The following is an 18,316-nucleotide window of genomic DNA, read 5'->3' on the forward strand; positions in this document are numbered from 1 at the left end:
CTAAATGTAATTCCAGGAGGATGTAACTAAGTGTAAACAGGCATTTCTTATTTCTGAACTGAGAATTTCATTCCAAGATACATGGATTGTTAGATAGCATGTAAAAAAAACTTTTGATGGGAAAAATTTCATTTAGTTAATTGCAAGTGACAGTAGTTAGAAATGTCTGCATAACTCTCTTACCTTTATACTCTAGTAATAGGCTTTGGGACATTCTTTTGATATTGCAGCAGCACATATAAGGTGGATATTGACAAAGAGTTTAAATGATCTCAACAAGTGATGTCCATGAAAAAGATATCTTTTTATTCTCTGTGTCACTCCAGATTTACTATTAAAAATAAGATGATTTCCAGTGCAATTTGGAAGATTATTTGCCAACCAATGAATCTATCAAGTGAATTTTTCTCCTGGCATGTAGCCTAAACAGTCCTTTATTTTAAATTGCTATTATCTGTTTTAACCTTTTTTTGATATCTTCATTCTACCTGATTATATTGTTCTCTATCCAATTAAATTTATTAACCAATGGTCAAGGTGGACTAGTAATTTTCAATCTGGGTGCATATCAAAATTTACATATTAGGAACTGAGATATAATTTTACATTTGAAAATCACATGTATTTTTATATATTATAGTATAAAGTCTGTTAAATAAAAATAAATGTCTTTGCTGGAGTAGATATGCAGAAGATAGACTTAAATATTGATGACTCTTGGCAGGTAGTGAAAGGAACAGAGATAGATGTTCTGGGATGAGAGAAGCATATAGGAATCTCGGGGTTGGTAAGACAATATATACAATTTCAATGTTTATCAGGTAAGACATGGGTGTTAAAAGGTTCAAAAACATTATTTTAGTCTTTCTTTATCTAGCTTTTATTTACTTTCCAATGCTTCCTATCCCCCCATCTTTTCCCTTACATTTAGTATTTCTTACTAAATTATTTTTATCAATAAAAGTAAAATATAGTAATAGTGTAGATTAAAATGCATTAATCCTTCTTATTGGATGAATGAATAAAGGTATGAAACAAAGAATACATTGTCTAATATCTATTCTCCTTTATTGTCCTGACATTTGTAAGGACCCTTTGAATGGTGCTGTATACCAAAACAAAGGAATTGAACTAACATTAATTGATCATCATCCATGTGCCATGCTCAGCACTCTTCTAGTGCATATGCCGTTGCTTTCATCTAACAGTCCTGTGAAGCATATCTTCGTTTTATAGATAAGGAAACTTGACTAAAAGTTAAAAAATTTATCCCATGTAACACAGATAGCAGCAGCAGAGCCAGTACTCAAACCCAGATTGATATTTTTCAGATCCATGCTTTTTTTCCACTAAACCATACCACTTCATTAGAAACATTTTGAAATATTTACATCATCCTAAGAAAAATTTAAAACTTTTCCAAAAATCTAAAACAGTGCTTCCTTATTCCTAAAATTTTTATTATTTCCTCATCATCAAATTATTTTTTGAACTCAGAAGAGGCAATGTGATATAATGGAAAGAAAATGGCATTTGGAGCCTGAACAATCTGGTTTTGAATCTGAAATCCACTATTAACTTGCTTTATATTCATATTTTCACTCTTCTCAGCCTCAGTATTTTTTGTTTGCTTATTGTTTGTTTTTGTTTTTAATATATGAGAAGAGGATAATACTATCACCAGATAGTGGGTTGTAGGAAACCTAGATCACTGTTTACCAAAAAATAAATACGCAATAAATGTTAGTTCCTTGGAGAACATTTTTAGTATTTTACTACAGACTTTAAAATTTTTGTAAAGGTCCCCTTCTTAGATAGCTTAAATTACTTAAGCAATTTTACTATTATTAATTAAAATTAATAATTTTTGTTAAAAATAAGTCATTTTTCTTTAATTATTTTCAGTGGTAATCGTGCTGTCATTAAAATTTCACATACTTTTTTCTCTCACATTTATATAAGAAATGTTTTTCACTGTTATTAATGGCACTACAATTTTAATGACTACAAAATATCCCAGTTTTGTGGTCTGAATCCCAATCAATTCAGATTGACGTACCACAGTATTTTTAACCCTTTCTCCATTTATGCATGTTTGTTTTCCTTTTTTTTTTTTTAATTAGAAAAACAAAGCTGCAAGAAACCTTTGAACACAAATCTTTGCCCTCATCTCTGATTATATCTTTAGGATAAATTCCTAAAATTGAATTATGTATGAAACAGTATTTAAAGGTAGAACTTAAATTCTAAAAATTCTTTGTCAGAACATTATATAAAGGCATGTAATTATGATATCACTATTTATTTTCCTCATGTTTTTATAACCCCATTTTGAGAGTAATTTTCACTTAGGGAGTAAACTTTTAATAAAATAGGAGCTTTCCTGGGGAGCTTGTATTTACAACATATGCAACCATCAATTAAATGGTAAAGTGTCTTTCCTTTTTGCTGATTCTTTTTCTGAGAGGATATGGTATGTAGCATGTGAAACAAAAAGTACCATTTTGCTAGGCAATGGGCTTATGCTTCTGGGGGAGAATCAACAAATGTGGAGGATTAGGAACCGGAAGAAAGAATGGTCCCTGCCAGTGACATTCATCAGTCATGGAATATGCCCAGCTGCAAGGACATAGCAGCCCACCCAGAACCTGTACAGGGGCTGCCCTTATCAGCATGGCACCTCAAACTCTCCATAGGCTGTGTCAAGGATCAACACACAGTTAATTAGTCACAATTTTCAGGATCTAAAACTATCAACCGGGGATCTTCCTGTTCACATGGAGAGATGGCTGTTCAGAGGAGAGAGGAGCTGAGATCTGTCCCTGCAGCTGGCAGGCTCTGGATGGTTGTCAAGGGACTGAAGTGATTCAGCCATGGAGAGCAGCAGGCAACAATTTCACTGATGCTTTTTCATCTGTCCCTCTCTCCACTAAATGCTGCTGGCTGGCAGCAAAGACCTAAAAGGGAAGGCTGGGAGAGAATAATAAGTGGAGATGGGAAAGCACTTTAAATCATTTTCTTAGGTGAAGACAGATGAACCTCTCCTAAAGAACCATAGTGATTGGCCAGCCCCAGCTGGCAAACTGGTTTTTATCGAAACATGAAAGCTTTCAGGAATCCTTCGGGATCAGAAACATAGGACAAATAACACTGTCTCTACCTACTTCTTTCCATTGTGGATTTCCTAATCCATTCATTCTTTTCCTCAGAGTGGAGACAGGGGGAGGTATATTGGGAAATGCCAGAGCCACCATTTTCTCCATATTTTAGTCAATTCTAAAAACAGTGATTAAATGTTGCTAGGCAGTTATCAAAACCATTACTTCAAAGATATGTTGATTCACAGGATAAATTTTAAAAATGCAACAGTGACCTACTTCCCCCACTAAAGATTCCTAGGACATTTCTTTTTCTCTGTTAGCAAGAACAGTTTTCATATGTTAGCCAGAGTCCCCCAGAAATTGTTTAAAGTCATCCATTTTAACCTCTTAATAGATACTTGGGTCCCTCATGACCAGTGACTAGCCAGCTACCCCTTGAGTGAAGGGTCTTCCAAAGGAATGCATCCCCAATTTGAACAGGAATGTCTCATCATTTATCTTTCAGCTGAGCCACAATTTAAATGCCTGAGCTTTCTATTTTTTCTGTAGCCACACAGAGCAAAATGGCTTCTACTACTATATTGCATTCCTTAACACAGTGTGGACTTCTGTTGTGTCTGTTTTGAGTCTTAGCTTTAGGGCCCAAACATTCTCAGTAGGTTTGTTTTTCGGTTCATTCATTCATCAAATATTTATTGCCAATGCTATGTGCCAGACAAGGCACCAAAGAAACAGAGATGAATACTACACAGTTCCTGGTTTCTACAAGCTCACTTTGAAGGGAAGATAGACTTAGAAGAACAACAAAATAACACAGTATATGACATAAGTAAGCATAGAAATCTACAAAAACACAGAAGAATGACCTACGCAAAGAGGCATTAGGTGATCACTTAACATTACCTGGAGCAGATACCATCTGAGCCATATCTTTAGAAAATGGGAAGAATTAAGCTGGGCAAGGGGGAAATGGGAAGTTCCTGGTAGAGAAAACAGTGTTAGTAAAGGCCAAGAGATGAATTACAGTGTGATTTGTTCAAGAAAGAGCCAGCAGTTCAGTTCAGTGTTGCTAGGGGCTAAAGTGTGAAGCTAAAACTAAAGTAGACAAAGTTAAAAACTAGACCATAAATATCATTCTCAAATGACAAAGTTTTGAGTACCCTCTCCAAATATATTGACATTTTTAGGAGAAAGCCTTTGAGTATCTCCTAATCTTTGCTTGCTTCCTTCCCTACCCCCGTTAATCAAGAAGTTATTGTCCCTTAGATGCCAACCCTAGTAAGACCAACATACTCCAGTTGATGTTCCTGGAGCTTGACCCAAATTACATTGAAACTATTCATCTTACCATCCTTTCCTGCCCAAACCTTTGGATCTTAGGGAACTGCCTCATAAGTCACCTTAACACTGTCTTCATGGCTACATACTTGCTAATGTAGTTAAGGTTATACAGTACATGAAATATACTGATCACCAGATGCCAGACTATCACTGCCTTTTCTGCTGTGGCTTGAATATCCATGAAGGCAGAAATCATCTGGTCTTAATCTCTGTAGCCTTAGTTTAGAGTCAGTTAAATGGGAGATACTCAACTAACACTGATACAGTCATTTTGTGGCAATAGATACTTAAAACCCAAAATGGATTCCCATATACTCTGCTCTCATGAACTTCATGATTAAGACTCATCCCATCTAATTCTCTTTCTTTTTTTCTTTGTTCCAACCTTATTGCCCGTTTCTTGAACCTGGCATACCCTTTCTTGTCTGAGGTATTTTACATGAGTTCTTCCTTCTAGGTTACTGTGCCACTCAGTAAGTTTGGTTTTCCTCTTAGCCACTCCTACACTTCACATTTCTCCTTCATATGCCACATAAACTGACATATGTACTGCTGTAGCTCCAGAGCTTAGTCTGGTGTCAGGCACAGAGCTGGTATTTAACAAATATTAAATAAACTCGTGACTACATGACTGCTAATAACTAATATCTCTGCTCGGTGAACACTGGAGTTTTTCGAAGAGTAAGCAGAATTAGAGAAGATGTCAGAAGTATAAAGACATGGTATTTTAGTTGCCATGGCTAAATTATTTATTTCAACCTTTCAACTTAAATGTACTATTGTGAAAACAACCCTCTATAATTCAGTTTTATTAATTCAGTCAATAAAAATTGCTAAATCTTACCTTGACATTTGGAGTGGTGTAACTATATCCAGTTATAGCTGATCTTCTCTTGACATTGAACTTTTCTGACTAATTGAGTGTCCTAATTAATTTCTCTGGATTAACTACTGAATTCTTGGTCCTCATCTCTTTTTACCCAAGAGTGGAACTTAATCAAGTGATCATAAATTTAGAAAGCTATATTTGTTGTACTAGTATATGGAGAAATTAAATATCCAGTGACAGGGGACTGGTTAAATAAGTGATGGTGTATGACCTTGATGAAAAATTATTTAGCTGTTTAAGATGAATAGTTATAAAGACTGTCTAGCTATACATAAAGGGCTTAAAATATAACGTGAATTAAAAAAATTAGAACACAACTATGGAAACATAATGTAGCTATGGAGATGGGGATTAAAAGAGAATATATAAATAAGAAATATGCTAAGTAAGATGGTTTGTGGATTTGGGGGCACTTTGAATTATGCCTTACATGCAAATTTTAGAAGGATGTATGTATACATTAGATGTCACTTATTATAATGTATAGGAGTAAGTGTGACAGCTTTATTAGAACAACTCAAATTTATGTGAGGCAGCAGTATTGCATGCTTTTCCATTGCTACTGCAAATTAAAGCCTGCTTATTGTTAAAAAGTATCTTACATGTTTTATGACTCCAGAAGAGGACCCTGCCTTCTAAAGTCAGAATTCCCTGTTACAAAGGAACACATTTATCTGATGAATAAGTGATATTAGAATGAGACCAGAAATAACAAAATGAAAATACCCAATTTTCATTATTCTATCAATAAAATATTTTCATGTAACTTGTTTCTTTCTATTCTTTTTCATATGAATATATAATTTTTACAACTGATACTCTAATAACTTTTTGCGTATTACACAATTTGTAAGCTTTTATCTCCTACTTTATAATGATCATTTTAATCATAAATTGATTCTATAAGGGAATCATTTGTTAAAAGTAAAAATGTAATGCCTCTTAAATTCTTGCAGTTCAGGGACAAACTTGAGTGTTTTTCCTGTTCTTCCTTTGTCTGCTGACTGTGCACTTTATGGCTTTGAATACAAGACTGTTATCACCTGATTTCCGTTTGAGTAGTAACACGATAATGCAGAGTGCAAAAAAGAACTAGGTTTTAGGTGACAGCCACATCATTTAATATCTGATTATTGTTTCTACAGGGGAATTCTGGCCTGGGATTCAGTATTGCTGGAGGAACAGATAATCCCCACATTGGAGATGATCCTGGCATATTTATTACGAAGATTATACCAGGAGGTGCTGCAGCAGAGGATGGCAGACTCAGGTAAAGATCTGAAATGTTAGAACTATTTTGAAAGTAAATCTGCTGCATTAATGAGACACATTTGTACCTTTAGAGAATAATAATTCTAGAAAAGGTCTGTACTTGAAAGAGAAGGTCATTAGAGCCAGTTTCTGTAATGACTTTGCAGATATCTTGATGCTTATTGAATTTCAACTAGTGTTTGATTTCTGTTTATTGATGGATACTACATCCAACACTGGGCCAGGCACTGTGAGAAGCAGATGCAGATACATCTTTTGTTCACATGGCAGCTTCAATCTAGTTGGAAAGAGTAAAATGAACCAATGAGAAAGTAATATAATGTATAGAAACAATGCATCATAAGCAGCATTAGCAGTGACACAATGTTATAGGCACTGTATGTATTCATGGATTCAGCAACCATTTATAAGGTTTTTCTCTAGAGTTTAGAGAGAGTGAGAAAGAGTCTAAAAAATCATTCCGCAGAAAGATTTCAGTCTGGATCTTAAAGGATAATTAAGATTTCACTAACCGTAGAAGTGTGAGTGGGAACACAAAGAAAGAGCAAGTTGTCCCAGAGAAAAGAGAGAAAGCAGCTTGACTTGGATGCAGAACACATGGTGAGTGTAAGCGGGTGGAGTGGAGCCAGATACTGCTCAGTGATAGAGAGTGGTAGCTGCTTGAGCCGGATCACTCTCTTTAAAGAACTGAAGATAATTTTGGAAAAGAAGAGGCACCCACATAGGGCAATTAGTAAATAACATAAAATGTTATGAAATCAAAACACTAGCTAAAGAAATTATGAGTTGGAAAAAAATAGAGGAGATTTTCTTGGGGAGAATAACATGGCCTAATGTCATTTTAGCATCCCTATTAGGTTGTAAATCCTGTCAGGACAAGCAGTTATAGATGTATAAATGACTCAATAAATTCTTTCTGAATGAATATGGTTTTGAATAAATAAATGAATAAAGTGGAAAAGGGGAAGATGGGAAAATTAATGTGGGAGGGGGCATAAAAAGCTAAAGAAAAATTATTCATGATACTTCTTAAAGACTTTAAGAAAGAGTTTATTCAAGAGGGATTACTGCAGTGGGGGGCTTGCAGAAGGGGAGAGAGATTGCGTTTAACTCTGAATACAAGGTCAAGTTGGGATATATAGCCAAGGAGCTATATATCAGTGGATGGGAAATTACGAAGAGAAAAAGGGAGATTCTGGTCATGGCAGGATTCTTATAGAAGGCAGGCCAGAGTGATGAGCTATAGAGGGTAGAGGATGAGAAATTTGATCAGATACCAAAGATGAGGGAATTTTGGTAAACTGATTCTGCAGGATTCTTGCTAAATCTGGACTGAGTAGGCCAAGGAAAAAGGCCAAGGTTGAGGCCTAGTGGGGAATAGGGCCCAGAGAAGCCTGCCTCCAGTTTGTTCAAGAAGAGAGTCTTTTCAAATAGCACAAGTGAAGTCCTGTAGGTAAGAATGACTTCAGCTTGTATGGAGCCACATTGAGGAAAGTGAAGTAAGTAGCAGAAATGTAAACTTTATGGCTTTTCCTAAGTCTGTTTTATCGAGCATAAATAAGCTACTTTGCTATTTTTCTTATAAAGCAGCCAAAGAGATTTTGGTTGCTCTGATGCTATGATTACATTTGACAGCTGCATCTTTTCAGTTTGTAGAAGAGAATCACATTCTTTTTCAGGTACATCTACAACTCTTATCAATAAAAACAAGACACTCCCACAGGAATCATAAGGTTTTTAACAATAGAATTTTCAAGCTGAATTAACTAAACTAATTTCTGAGTGAGGATATATCCATGCTAGAGTGAGAGGTTTGAAATAGATGTTGTGTAATTCTATGAGTCATGGTGGGGATTATGTTTGCCAACATTGGACTCTCGAGAAACTCCATTTTGAAAGTTTAGAAAAAGCCTTGTTCAGGGATAATTTAGAAATTGGCAGGCCATAATCATAATTTTCCCCACTGTCTTTACCTGCAAGTGGGGAAAATCTCTACCCCTTAACCAGATTCTGGCCCTAAGCTTAAGATAGAACTGATTTTATGTTACATGCTTGCCCTACAGTTAAGAATGGAAAATGACATCCCTGATGGTGCTGCTATTCTTTGCAGTCCCATTCCTATGGAGGTAACAGCAAGTTCTGCTGTGCTGAAAGCTTCGTTCTGTAGTTGTAAAGAGAACAATCATAATGAGAGCTAACACTGATTGAGCTTTTGTTATGTGTGGAGCATTGTGCTAAGATAGATATAGAGATGTAAATAGACACACATAGGCCCACAGAAAATCCATAGATACTGTTATTGTGGCCATAATGATATGATCTCAAGAAATTAAGACTTAATGACTTCAAGATCACCCAGCCCGCTTTGACCACATTAAAAACCAGTCCTGAATGTCACTTATATACTCTTTAAACTCTCATCCAAAGCTTGAATTCTTATCTCACGTGGTCTCCCCTAAAAACTTTAGTTTTCACACTGTTAAGGGGCAATTCTAAACATAGCAAAGTTTGTTATTTTTCTGCTAAGCCACAATTTCCTTTATTATTATCTCAACCTACTGGTCCTCATTCTGGCTTCCTGGAGCCAGGGCCATGGCCTTTGATTATGTGTTTGAATATTGCCTCCTAAAGTTGTACAATGAACAATGTGCAAAATTCTGTACAGTGGTCCTAACTGGAGCAACAAAATACACCTACTCCCCAATCCATGTTACAGCCATTTACATATGTGAAGACAGCTTTTGTGTCTCTATTTCATTTTGATAGATACTTGCTACTACCACTGAGATTGTTCCTCACATCACTGCTTCCTGCCATGAACTTGAATGACTTGGGGACATCTAAGAGTTCAAGAATAATGATTGATTGAAAATCTGGCAGCATGATAATAAGCATTGATTTTCAGAATCTGGCAGTTGATCTAGTCCAAGGCCTTTATTTTACAAAGGAGGATACTATGGCTCAGAACAGTGACTTATCCTGAGACATAATCATTTGGGGATGCTCTTTAAGTAGAATCCAATGTCTTGACTCAAATAATTAAGATTCTAAGGTAGTATAAAGAGATAGTAACACCTAAGCCTCAACTAAGCCCAACTAAGTCTTTTCTCAGTATGACAGGAACACTGTTTGAGGTTGTGCCAATAAGCTGTGAGAAGTACTTTTTATCTTACCATTAGTCCTTAAGGACATGGAGCCAGATGTTACAATGAGCTCTGGAAAGATATAGGTTCTAAGGTCTGTTTATTAACATAACTGACCTTGGACAAGTTAAACTCTTTTGGTTGCTGTTTTCTTATCTACAAAATGGTGGCAATAATATGTACTTCACTGAAAGGTTCTGAGGTGAGATAAGCTAAGTTCTTAGTTATGCCAGGTAGTCAATAAATTTTACCAACATTTCCTCCTTTCTCCCTACCTGCCCTCTCTACCTCTCAGCAGTCCTTCCTCTCCTCTTTCTTCTATTTCTTTCTCTTTTTCTCTATTTTTTTCCTCTCATTCCTGATACCTTTCCTTCAGTCTCTTTTTACCCTCTATGTCTTTCCCTAAGCTTCCTGTTCCTGTCTTTTCAAATCCTTTTTTCTTTTGGTCATAACATGAAATTAAAGGCCATTTTAAAAATCAATATGGTACTAAAAAAGGTTCTATACTTCTATTCTGAAGTTTATAATTCAGGCAAATGAACCTGCTATGTTTCCCTCACTTAAAAAAAATAAACCTATAAACTAAACATAGTTTTCTTTTATGTAAACAAATCGTTTGGTGTTTCCTGTGAGGTAGAAACTCTTAAACTTTTTCAAATGGATCCTTTGCATTATAAATTGCTATGATCTGAATGTTTGTATCCTCCCCAAATACATATGTTGAAACTTAATCACCAGTGCAATGGTATTAGGAGGTGGAACTTTTGTGAGGTGATTAGGTCATGAAGGTGGAGTGCTCATGAATACCTTTACAAAAAAGGCCCTGGTTTTAATCAGTTCCCTTATAAAAGCTACCTTGCCCTTTCCATTTTGTTAGGACACAGCTAGAAGGCACTACCTAAGAACCAAAAAGAGGGCCCTCTCAGACATCAAATCTTCCAGTGCCTTGATTGTAGCCTTCCTAGCCTCCAGAATCATAAGAAATAAAATTATGTTGTTTATAAGTCACTCAGTTTATTATATTTTGTTATATAGCAGCCCCAACAGACTAAGATATAAATTATATTTTTGACAGTTATATAATACTGAAATGTATAGAGAAGCTGAGGCCCAGAAAAGTCTCCTTGGATCTGCTGCAAGGAGAAGAGTAATCTGAACTCTAAATCGGTAGACTATAATAATGAGATTAATAATAATAAAGACTAATATACTACTTACAATGTATCAGGTTCTTTTTTGGCACATTAACTCATGTAAACTTTAAATGACTCAATAAAAACCATATGTTTATTATCCCATTTTTCAGATAAGAAAATTGAAGAACTGAGAGGTTAAGTTAACTTGCCCAAGTTTGTAATGCTAGTAAATATTGGAGCCATGATTTGAATGTAAACAGTCTGGCTCTGATGTCCATGTATTTATGTTCTAAGCTGTACTTAAAAGACACCCTGTGATAAGCAGCATTCTAAAAATGCCACTCCACAAAGTTGCAGGATAAAAAAATAAACATACAAAAATCAGTAGCATTTATATACACCAACAATGAACAATCTGAAAAAGAAATCAAGAAAACAATCCCATTTACAATAGCTACAAAAAGCATAAAATGGCTAGGAATTAATCTAACCAAAGAAGTGAAAGATCTATGTAAGGACAATTAAAACTGTGATGGAAGAAGTAGAAGAATACACAAAAAAATGGAAAGATATTCCATGCTTGTGGTTTGGAAGAATTAATATTGTTAAATTGGCAATACTACCCAAAGCAATTATCCATATAATCTATTTCAAAATATCAATGACATCCTTCACAGAAATAAAAAAATTATAAAATTTATATGATTCACAAAGAGCCCAAATAGCCAAGCAATCCTGAGCAAAAAGAACAAAGCTGGATGCACCGTATTACCTGATTTCAAAATTTACTGCAAAGTTATAATAACCAAAACAACATGATACTAGTATAAAACCAGACACATAGACTAATGGAACTGAATAGAGAACCAACTTGTAAATCCACATATTTATAACCAGCTCATCTTTGACAAGAACATATAATGGGGGAAAGAATAGCTTTTCAATAAATAGTGCTGAGAAAAATAGATAACTATATGCATAAGAATAAAACTGGACCCCTGTCTCTCACCATATACAAAAATTAAATCAAAAAGGATTAAAGACTCAAATCTAAGACATAAAACTATAAAACTACTAGCAGAAAACATTGGAGAAATGCTCCAGGACATTGATTTGGACAAAGATTTTTTATATAAGACCTCAAAAGCACAGGCAGCCAAAGCAAAAACAGACAATTTGGATTACATCAAACTAAAAAGCTTTAACAGAGCAAAGGAAACAATTGACAAAGTGAAGAAAGAACCCTGGGCAAAACATTTGAACAAATATTTCTCAAAAGATGACTTACAAATGGCCAATAGGTATGTGGAAAAATGTTCAACATTATTAGTCATCAGAGAAATGCAAGTCAAAACTACAATGAGATACTCACCCCAGTAAAAATGGCTTTTATTCAAAAGACAGGAAATAACAAATGCTAGTTAAGATTAGAGAAAAGGGAACCCTTGTACACTGTTGGTGGGTATTTAAATTAGTTCAGCCACTATGGAGAACAGTATGGAGGTTTCTCAAAAAACTAAAAATAGACCTACCATATGATCCAGCAATTCTACTACTGGGCATATCTCCAAAAGAAAGGAAATCAATATATCAAAGAGATGTTTTCACTTCCATGTTTATTGTAGCACACTATTCACAATAGCCCAAATATGGAATCAACCATAAGTACCCATCAATGGATGAATAGATAAAGAAAATGTGGCATATATACACAATTGAATATTATTCAGCCATAAAAAAGAATGAAATCCTGTCATTTGCAACAATATGAATGGAACTGGAGGCCATTATATTAAGTGAAATAAGCCAAGCACAAAAAGACAAATATTGCATGTTCTCAACCATGTTTTGGAGCTTAAAAAATAAGTGAATCTCATGAAGATAGGGAGAAGATTGGTGGTTACTAGAGGCTGGGAAGGCGAAGGGGGAGGTAGGAGATGAAAGAAGAGAGAATATAAATGTACTTATTTCCACTGAACTGTACACTCAAAAAGATAGTAAATTACATATGTATATTCTACCTCAATTTAAAAAAAGAAGAAAAAAGGAAATAAATAAAAATGCTACTCTTCAAGATTCCACAGCCTAATCCATAGAACCTGTGACTATGATGAGACATCACTGTGTGATTATGTTACATAGTATAGTTGATCTTAAGATAGGGAAGATATACAGGTAAGCCTAGCCTAATCACATGAGCTCTTAAAAGGAGAGAGCTTTCTCTGGTGGGTGGTAGAACTCAAAGATATTTGAGATGTGTAATGTACTTAACACATTGTTCCTAATTTGAAAATTGAGGAGGCCATGTGAGAAAGAATGAGAGTGGCCTCTAGGGGCAGAAAGAGGCCCCCAGCTGACAGCCAATATGGAAACAGGGACCTCAATCCCACAGCTTCAAGAAACTGAATCCTACCACAGTCAAGGGAGCTTGGAAGACCCCAAGCCTCCCAGTTGAGAATGCAGCTCAGCAGACACCTTGATTTCAGCCTTGTAAGAAACTGAGTGGAGATTCCAGCCACACTATGCTGGACTTCTGACCTACAGTGAGCTAATAAATGGGTATTGTTTTAAGCTACTAAGTTTATAGTAATTTTCTAGGCAGCGATAGATCAATAATGTATACATCATTCTAGGAATCCTGGGATCATTATGAAAAACCTTCCTGTGTGTGCTAATTCAGCCAACATAAAGTGAAAGTGTAGGCTTAAGACACATATATAGTGAGAAATGACTTTCTCCCTAAGTAGATCAGACTTCAAATTCAGCTCTAGTCTCAGTGGTGGCCCCAGAAAAGAGATGCAGGTGAAAAGACATAACATTTGGAGTCAGAAGACCTGGGTTTCAAGTATATACTCCTTTCTAGCCATATCACTTTGGGCCTTTTTTAAGCTCTCTTTTCTTCAGTTTCCTCATTGATACATTGAAGATAGGTGTGTATATCTCAAGAAGCTGTGGTAAGATTACATGAAATAGTGGGTGTGAAGGAGCTGTGTAAAAGGCAAGGCCCTCAACACAACTCAGTTGTATATAGAGCCAGCTATTTAGCAGAATGCCAAACCTGAGCCACAAGTCTGTGACAGCCAGGAATGGATGCCATGGTAGGCAAAACTGTAAGATGAACCCCAATAAACCCACATCCTTGTATTATCCCTTTCCCTTGAATATGGACAAGACCTGTGAACATGATGAGATATCACTTCTATGATTATGCTACTTTATACGGCAAAAGAGACTTTACAGATGTACTTAAGGTCCCTAATCAGTTAACTTTGAGTTAATCAGATGGGAGATTATCCTGAGTCAGACTGACCTAAACCAATGAGTTCTTTAAAAACAGAGAGATTCTCTTGCTGGCCCATTGGAAGCAAACTTCCATGTTGTTAGAGGACCTACAGAGGGGGCCATGTGGCAACAATGTTAAGGGCAGCCTATAGGTACTAAGAGCATTCTCCAGCCTACAGTTAACAAGATAGAAGATGTTGATTATACAACCACAAGGAATTGAATTCTGCTGATAGCCACATGAGCTTCTAAGAGGACCCCAAGCTCCCCAAAAGAATGTAGTCGATCTGACACCTTGATGCACGCAGCCTTATGAAACCCAGAATAGAGGACTTCTGTAAGTCATGCCAGAACTCCTGACCCTCTGAAACTCTGAGATAATAAGTATATGTTGTTTTATACTACTTAATTTGTGGTAAATTATCATGCAACTATAAAAAACTAATGCAGACATATGAATTCTGGACCCTAAAATTCCCTTATGACTGGGCTGCAGAGTGTCTTGCCTGTTGCAGATATCTGCTAGCACTATTCTACCCTAAATTCAGAAATACTGATTAGACCTCATGACTGGGCTCAAGCCCTTCACACGTCTGAAGGCAAGAGGCCAAAAGCACAATCAGAAACGGGATGGACCAAGGCCAGAAATAAGAAAGAATTTACTCCCCCAGGAGGAGGGACAGCAGAGATGGAGACTGAGATCTGTTGTTATATCTAATGGCTGGAGATGTAAGTCTGAGCTGGTGTGATGGACAGCCAGAAGCTATGGGGAAAATGTCAGATGAGGGCTAAGTCAAGAGTCAAGGCAAGAAGAGCACATGGTGGTTTAGATGAATTTCTCCAGACAGTGATTCTTTTCCAGTGGAACCTCTTTTTAAATATAACTTTTTGAGTATGTGTGTTTATGGGTATGATATTTGTCCTTTGTGTAATATGTATAAAATACAGAAGAGTACACAAAAACTGAACAAAACATGACACATTCATTTTTATGCTACATAGAGCCAATTACAGTTAACATTTTTTGTACATGTCTTTCTGGTATTTTTTTTTTTTTTTTTTTTGCTATTTATAAAAATTTAATTTGGAGCATACTCTATATAATATTTTGTATTTGTCTAACATTATGTAACCTGATTTCATAGATCTTTCCCTGTGTCTTTTATAAATATTTAAATTGCTATAGTATCATATTTAACCATTCACATTGTTAGGAATTTATTTTCAGTTTCTCAGCACTTTAAATAACATGGCAATCTTTTGGAAAACATTATTGATACTATTTTTTCTTATTATTTCCTTAGGGTATATTTCTAGTAGTAGAATTTCTGAATAAAATAGTATGAATATTTTAAACATTTTGATATATATTACCAAATTTCTTTTCAGAAAGATTTACTGAATTTTACTTCCACCAACAATGTTGAAGAGGGCCTATTTTACAATGTGTTATCAGTATTGCATGTCGTTGTACATATATAATTATGGGCTGTGTTCCAAGGCAAACAGTGATATATTTCCTTGTTTTACTTCGCATTTATTTGATTAACAGTAAAATGGAATTTTAAAAAATATTACTAGTCATTTGTATTTTGTCTTCTTGAATAGCCATTAAAATTTGATAGCATTATCTATCTTTAAAAATAAAAACATTTTAGAAAGAACAATATGTTTTCTTTCAGAGCAAAATAGATATATTTCTATGATTTGAAGAATGACTTTTATTTCTGCTCTTGTATCTGAATCATAAAAATATCCTCTGTGTAGCTTGAAGTCCCTGGATTGCCAGGACCAATATTGATATGTCATCCCAGGGAATAGCTATCACATGGCAGCCTCCGCTTGGCGATGCAGCAATGACATTTTACACAAGAGTGCATTTATTAAACCCATCCACAGCACAAAAGCAGCATGTAGAAGCAGGCAGAAAAGATGGCTGCTTGCCAGTTTCCTGACAAGTGACACAATTTAATCTCTTAGCCCTCAGCACAATCATTTCTACTCCTAGACAGGATTTTCTTTTTTTAAGTTTTCTTTTCTTTACATTCATTGCTTCATTTATTACTTCTGTGTCTGTTTACAGGTAAGGTTGTCTTTGTCCTTATAAAAGCCAAGATAGGATACATGTTTATTTCAAGCAATAATAGTATTAATTACACTGAAGTTTGACAAGTTGAGAAGTCAAGGACCAATGTTTCAAGGATGCAGTCCTTGTGTATAAACCACAACCTTGTCCTTTTGACTGCCCTTTGGCAATTCATTCTTTAATTTTTCATTAATGTATAGCCATTAAACTCACTAGTGATTTTAAAATAAGCACACGAGAAAAAATAGAGAGGGGGATGAGAGGAAAAGGACATAGAGAAAAGAAAGGAAAGCAATGAAGAATAAAGGATTGGTAACCATCAAGAGATAAAGGCATTATATAACTTGAAAATGAAAAATGTAAACCTAAACTTAAAATTTTTTTCTGTGCAAATGAGAAACACCAAGCAGAGGAATGAGAGTAACTTCTAAGCATCATAGTCTGGAACTTACTTCCAAGGCCCACTGTCAGATCATTTAAGGAAATAAAAGATTTCCAGTAAGTGAAATAGCATAAAAGATTGCTAAATTCTTAAGAGTGTCTCTCCATATGGAACTTTTGAGAGTTTGGATGATTGAAAATGCAAACTTCATGAGTCATTACATCCAACCTGTCAATTTCCACTGTTACCCAACTGACTATTGTACCAAATGACTATGATCACACTAAATGTTCCATTCCATGCCAGAGACTTTTAGTGCCTTCAAAGCCAAGTAAACTTTTCTTTTGTTATTGTTTTGCACCAAAGCATGACACAAACCCAGCTGTTGCTCTATATAAGAAGACTTTCATGAGAAGAGAGACATCAGTAACTAGTGCAAATGGCACCAGCACCCTCCTTAGAAAGATAAATGGTTGGGATGTCAGTGGGTTCATTCTTATGGATTATTTCCTTCCACCTCTGACCAGAAAAATGAAAAAGGTTGAGGGGGAACAGCCCTTTCTCCCTTGAATTCCCCTATCCATAGTATCAGTTTTAACTGTGCTCACAACCTCCTTGGACAGGAAGAAAATCACTTAACAAGTGGTTCTATGGTGACTGGCAATAAGTCCCCAACAATTTAGGACTACACAGGAAAATTTCTAAACAAGAAGAATAGTTTCAGCTCTACCTCTGGTAGAACATAAGGCATCCACAAACAGTCTTTCCGAGCTAGAATGGCATCTCCAGTAGTTTTCCTATTTTGGTAAACTTCCATATAATCTGATAAGAGAAAACCCCCATGGGTTAGCTGAAATAGCTCTGTGGCAAACATACCCTGTTGGTTTTTTTGTCTTTGTGTTTTTCCACAGCAAATTGTTTTAAGATTTCTGGATATCCACACACAAAAGAATGAAGTTAGGCCCCTAACAGTATATATAAAAATTAACTCAAAATAGACCCTAAACCTAAATGTAAGGGCTAAAACTATAAAACTCTTAGAAGAAAACATAGGATTAAATCTTTATTATCTTGGAGTAGGCAGTGTTTTCTTCATATGACACCAAAAGCAAAATAACAAAGAGAAAAAATAGATAAATTAGACTTCATCAATTAAAAATTGTTTTGCTTTCTAAGGGCACCATCAAGAAAGTTAAAAGACAACCCACAAAAATGGGAGAAAATTCTGGCAGATAACATATTTGATAAATGAATTGTATATAGAACATATAAGAAAAAGCTCCTACAACTCAACAATAAATAGGCAAATAACCTGAGTTTTTAAATGGTCAAAGAATTTTGTGTTAGTTTCCTATTGCTGCTGTAAAAAAAAATTACCACAAACTTACTGACTTAAAATAATGCAAATTTATTATCTTATAGTTCTGGAGGTCAGAAGTCCAAAATCAAACTCAATGAGATAAACTCAAGATGTTGACAGGGCAGCTCCAGAGGCTCTGCAGGAGAATTTGTTTCCTTGCCTTTTCCCCTTTTCTGAAGGCCACCTGCATTCCTTGGCTTATAACTCCTTTCTCCCTCCTCAAAGAGCATCAGTCCATCTTATATCATCATATCTCTTCTCTGACTATACTTCTGCTGTTTCCTTCTTATAAGTAGTCCTGTGATTACGCTGGACCCACCCAGG

The 18,316-nt window shown here is 35.5% G+C and overlaps 1 protein-coding gene across 12 annotated transcripts in view; it reads left to right on the forward strand.

The window, feature by feature from the left end:
* Positions 1-18,316, forward strand: part of DLG2 (discs large MAGUK scaffold protein 2) — a 1,100,864-nt gene that overhangs the window by 547,568 nt on the left and 534,980 nt on the right. For all 12 annotated transcript variants that reach the window (XM_069469139.1, XM_069469143.1, XM_069469135.1 and 9 more), the window contains one exon: positions 6,477-6,601. In XM_069469139.1, coding sequence (XP_069325240.1) covers positions 6,477-6,601 — 125 coding nt within the window. The remainder of the gene's footprint in view (positions 1-6,476; positions 6,602-18,316) is intronic.

This window comes from Eulemur rufifrons, chromosome 6 (genome assembly GCF_041146395.1).
Source record: "Eulemur rufifrons isolate Redbay chromosome 6, OSU_ERuf_1, whole genome shotgun sequence".
NCBI lineage: Eukaryota > Metazoa > Chordata > Mammalia > Primates > Lemuridae > Eulemur > Eulemur rufifrons.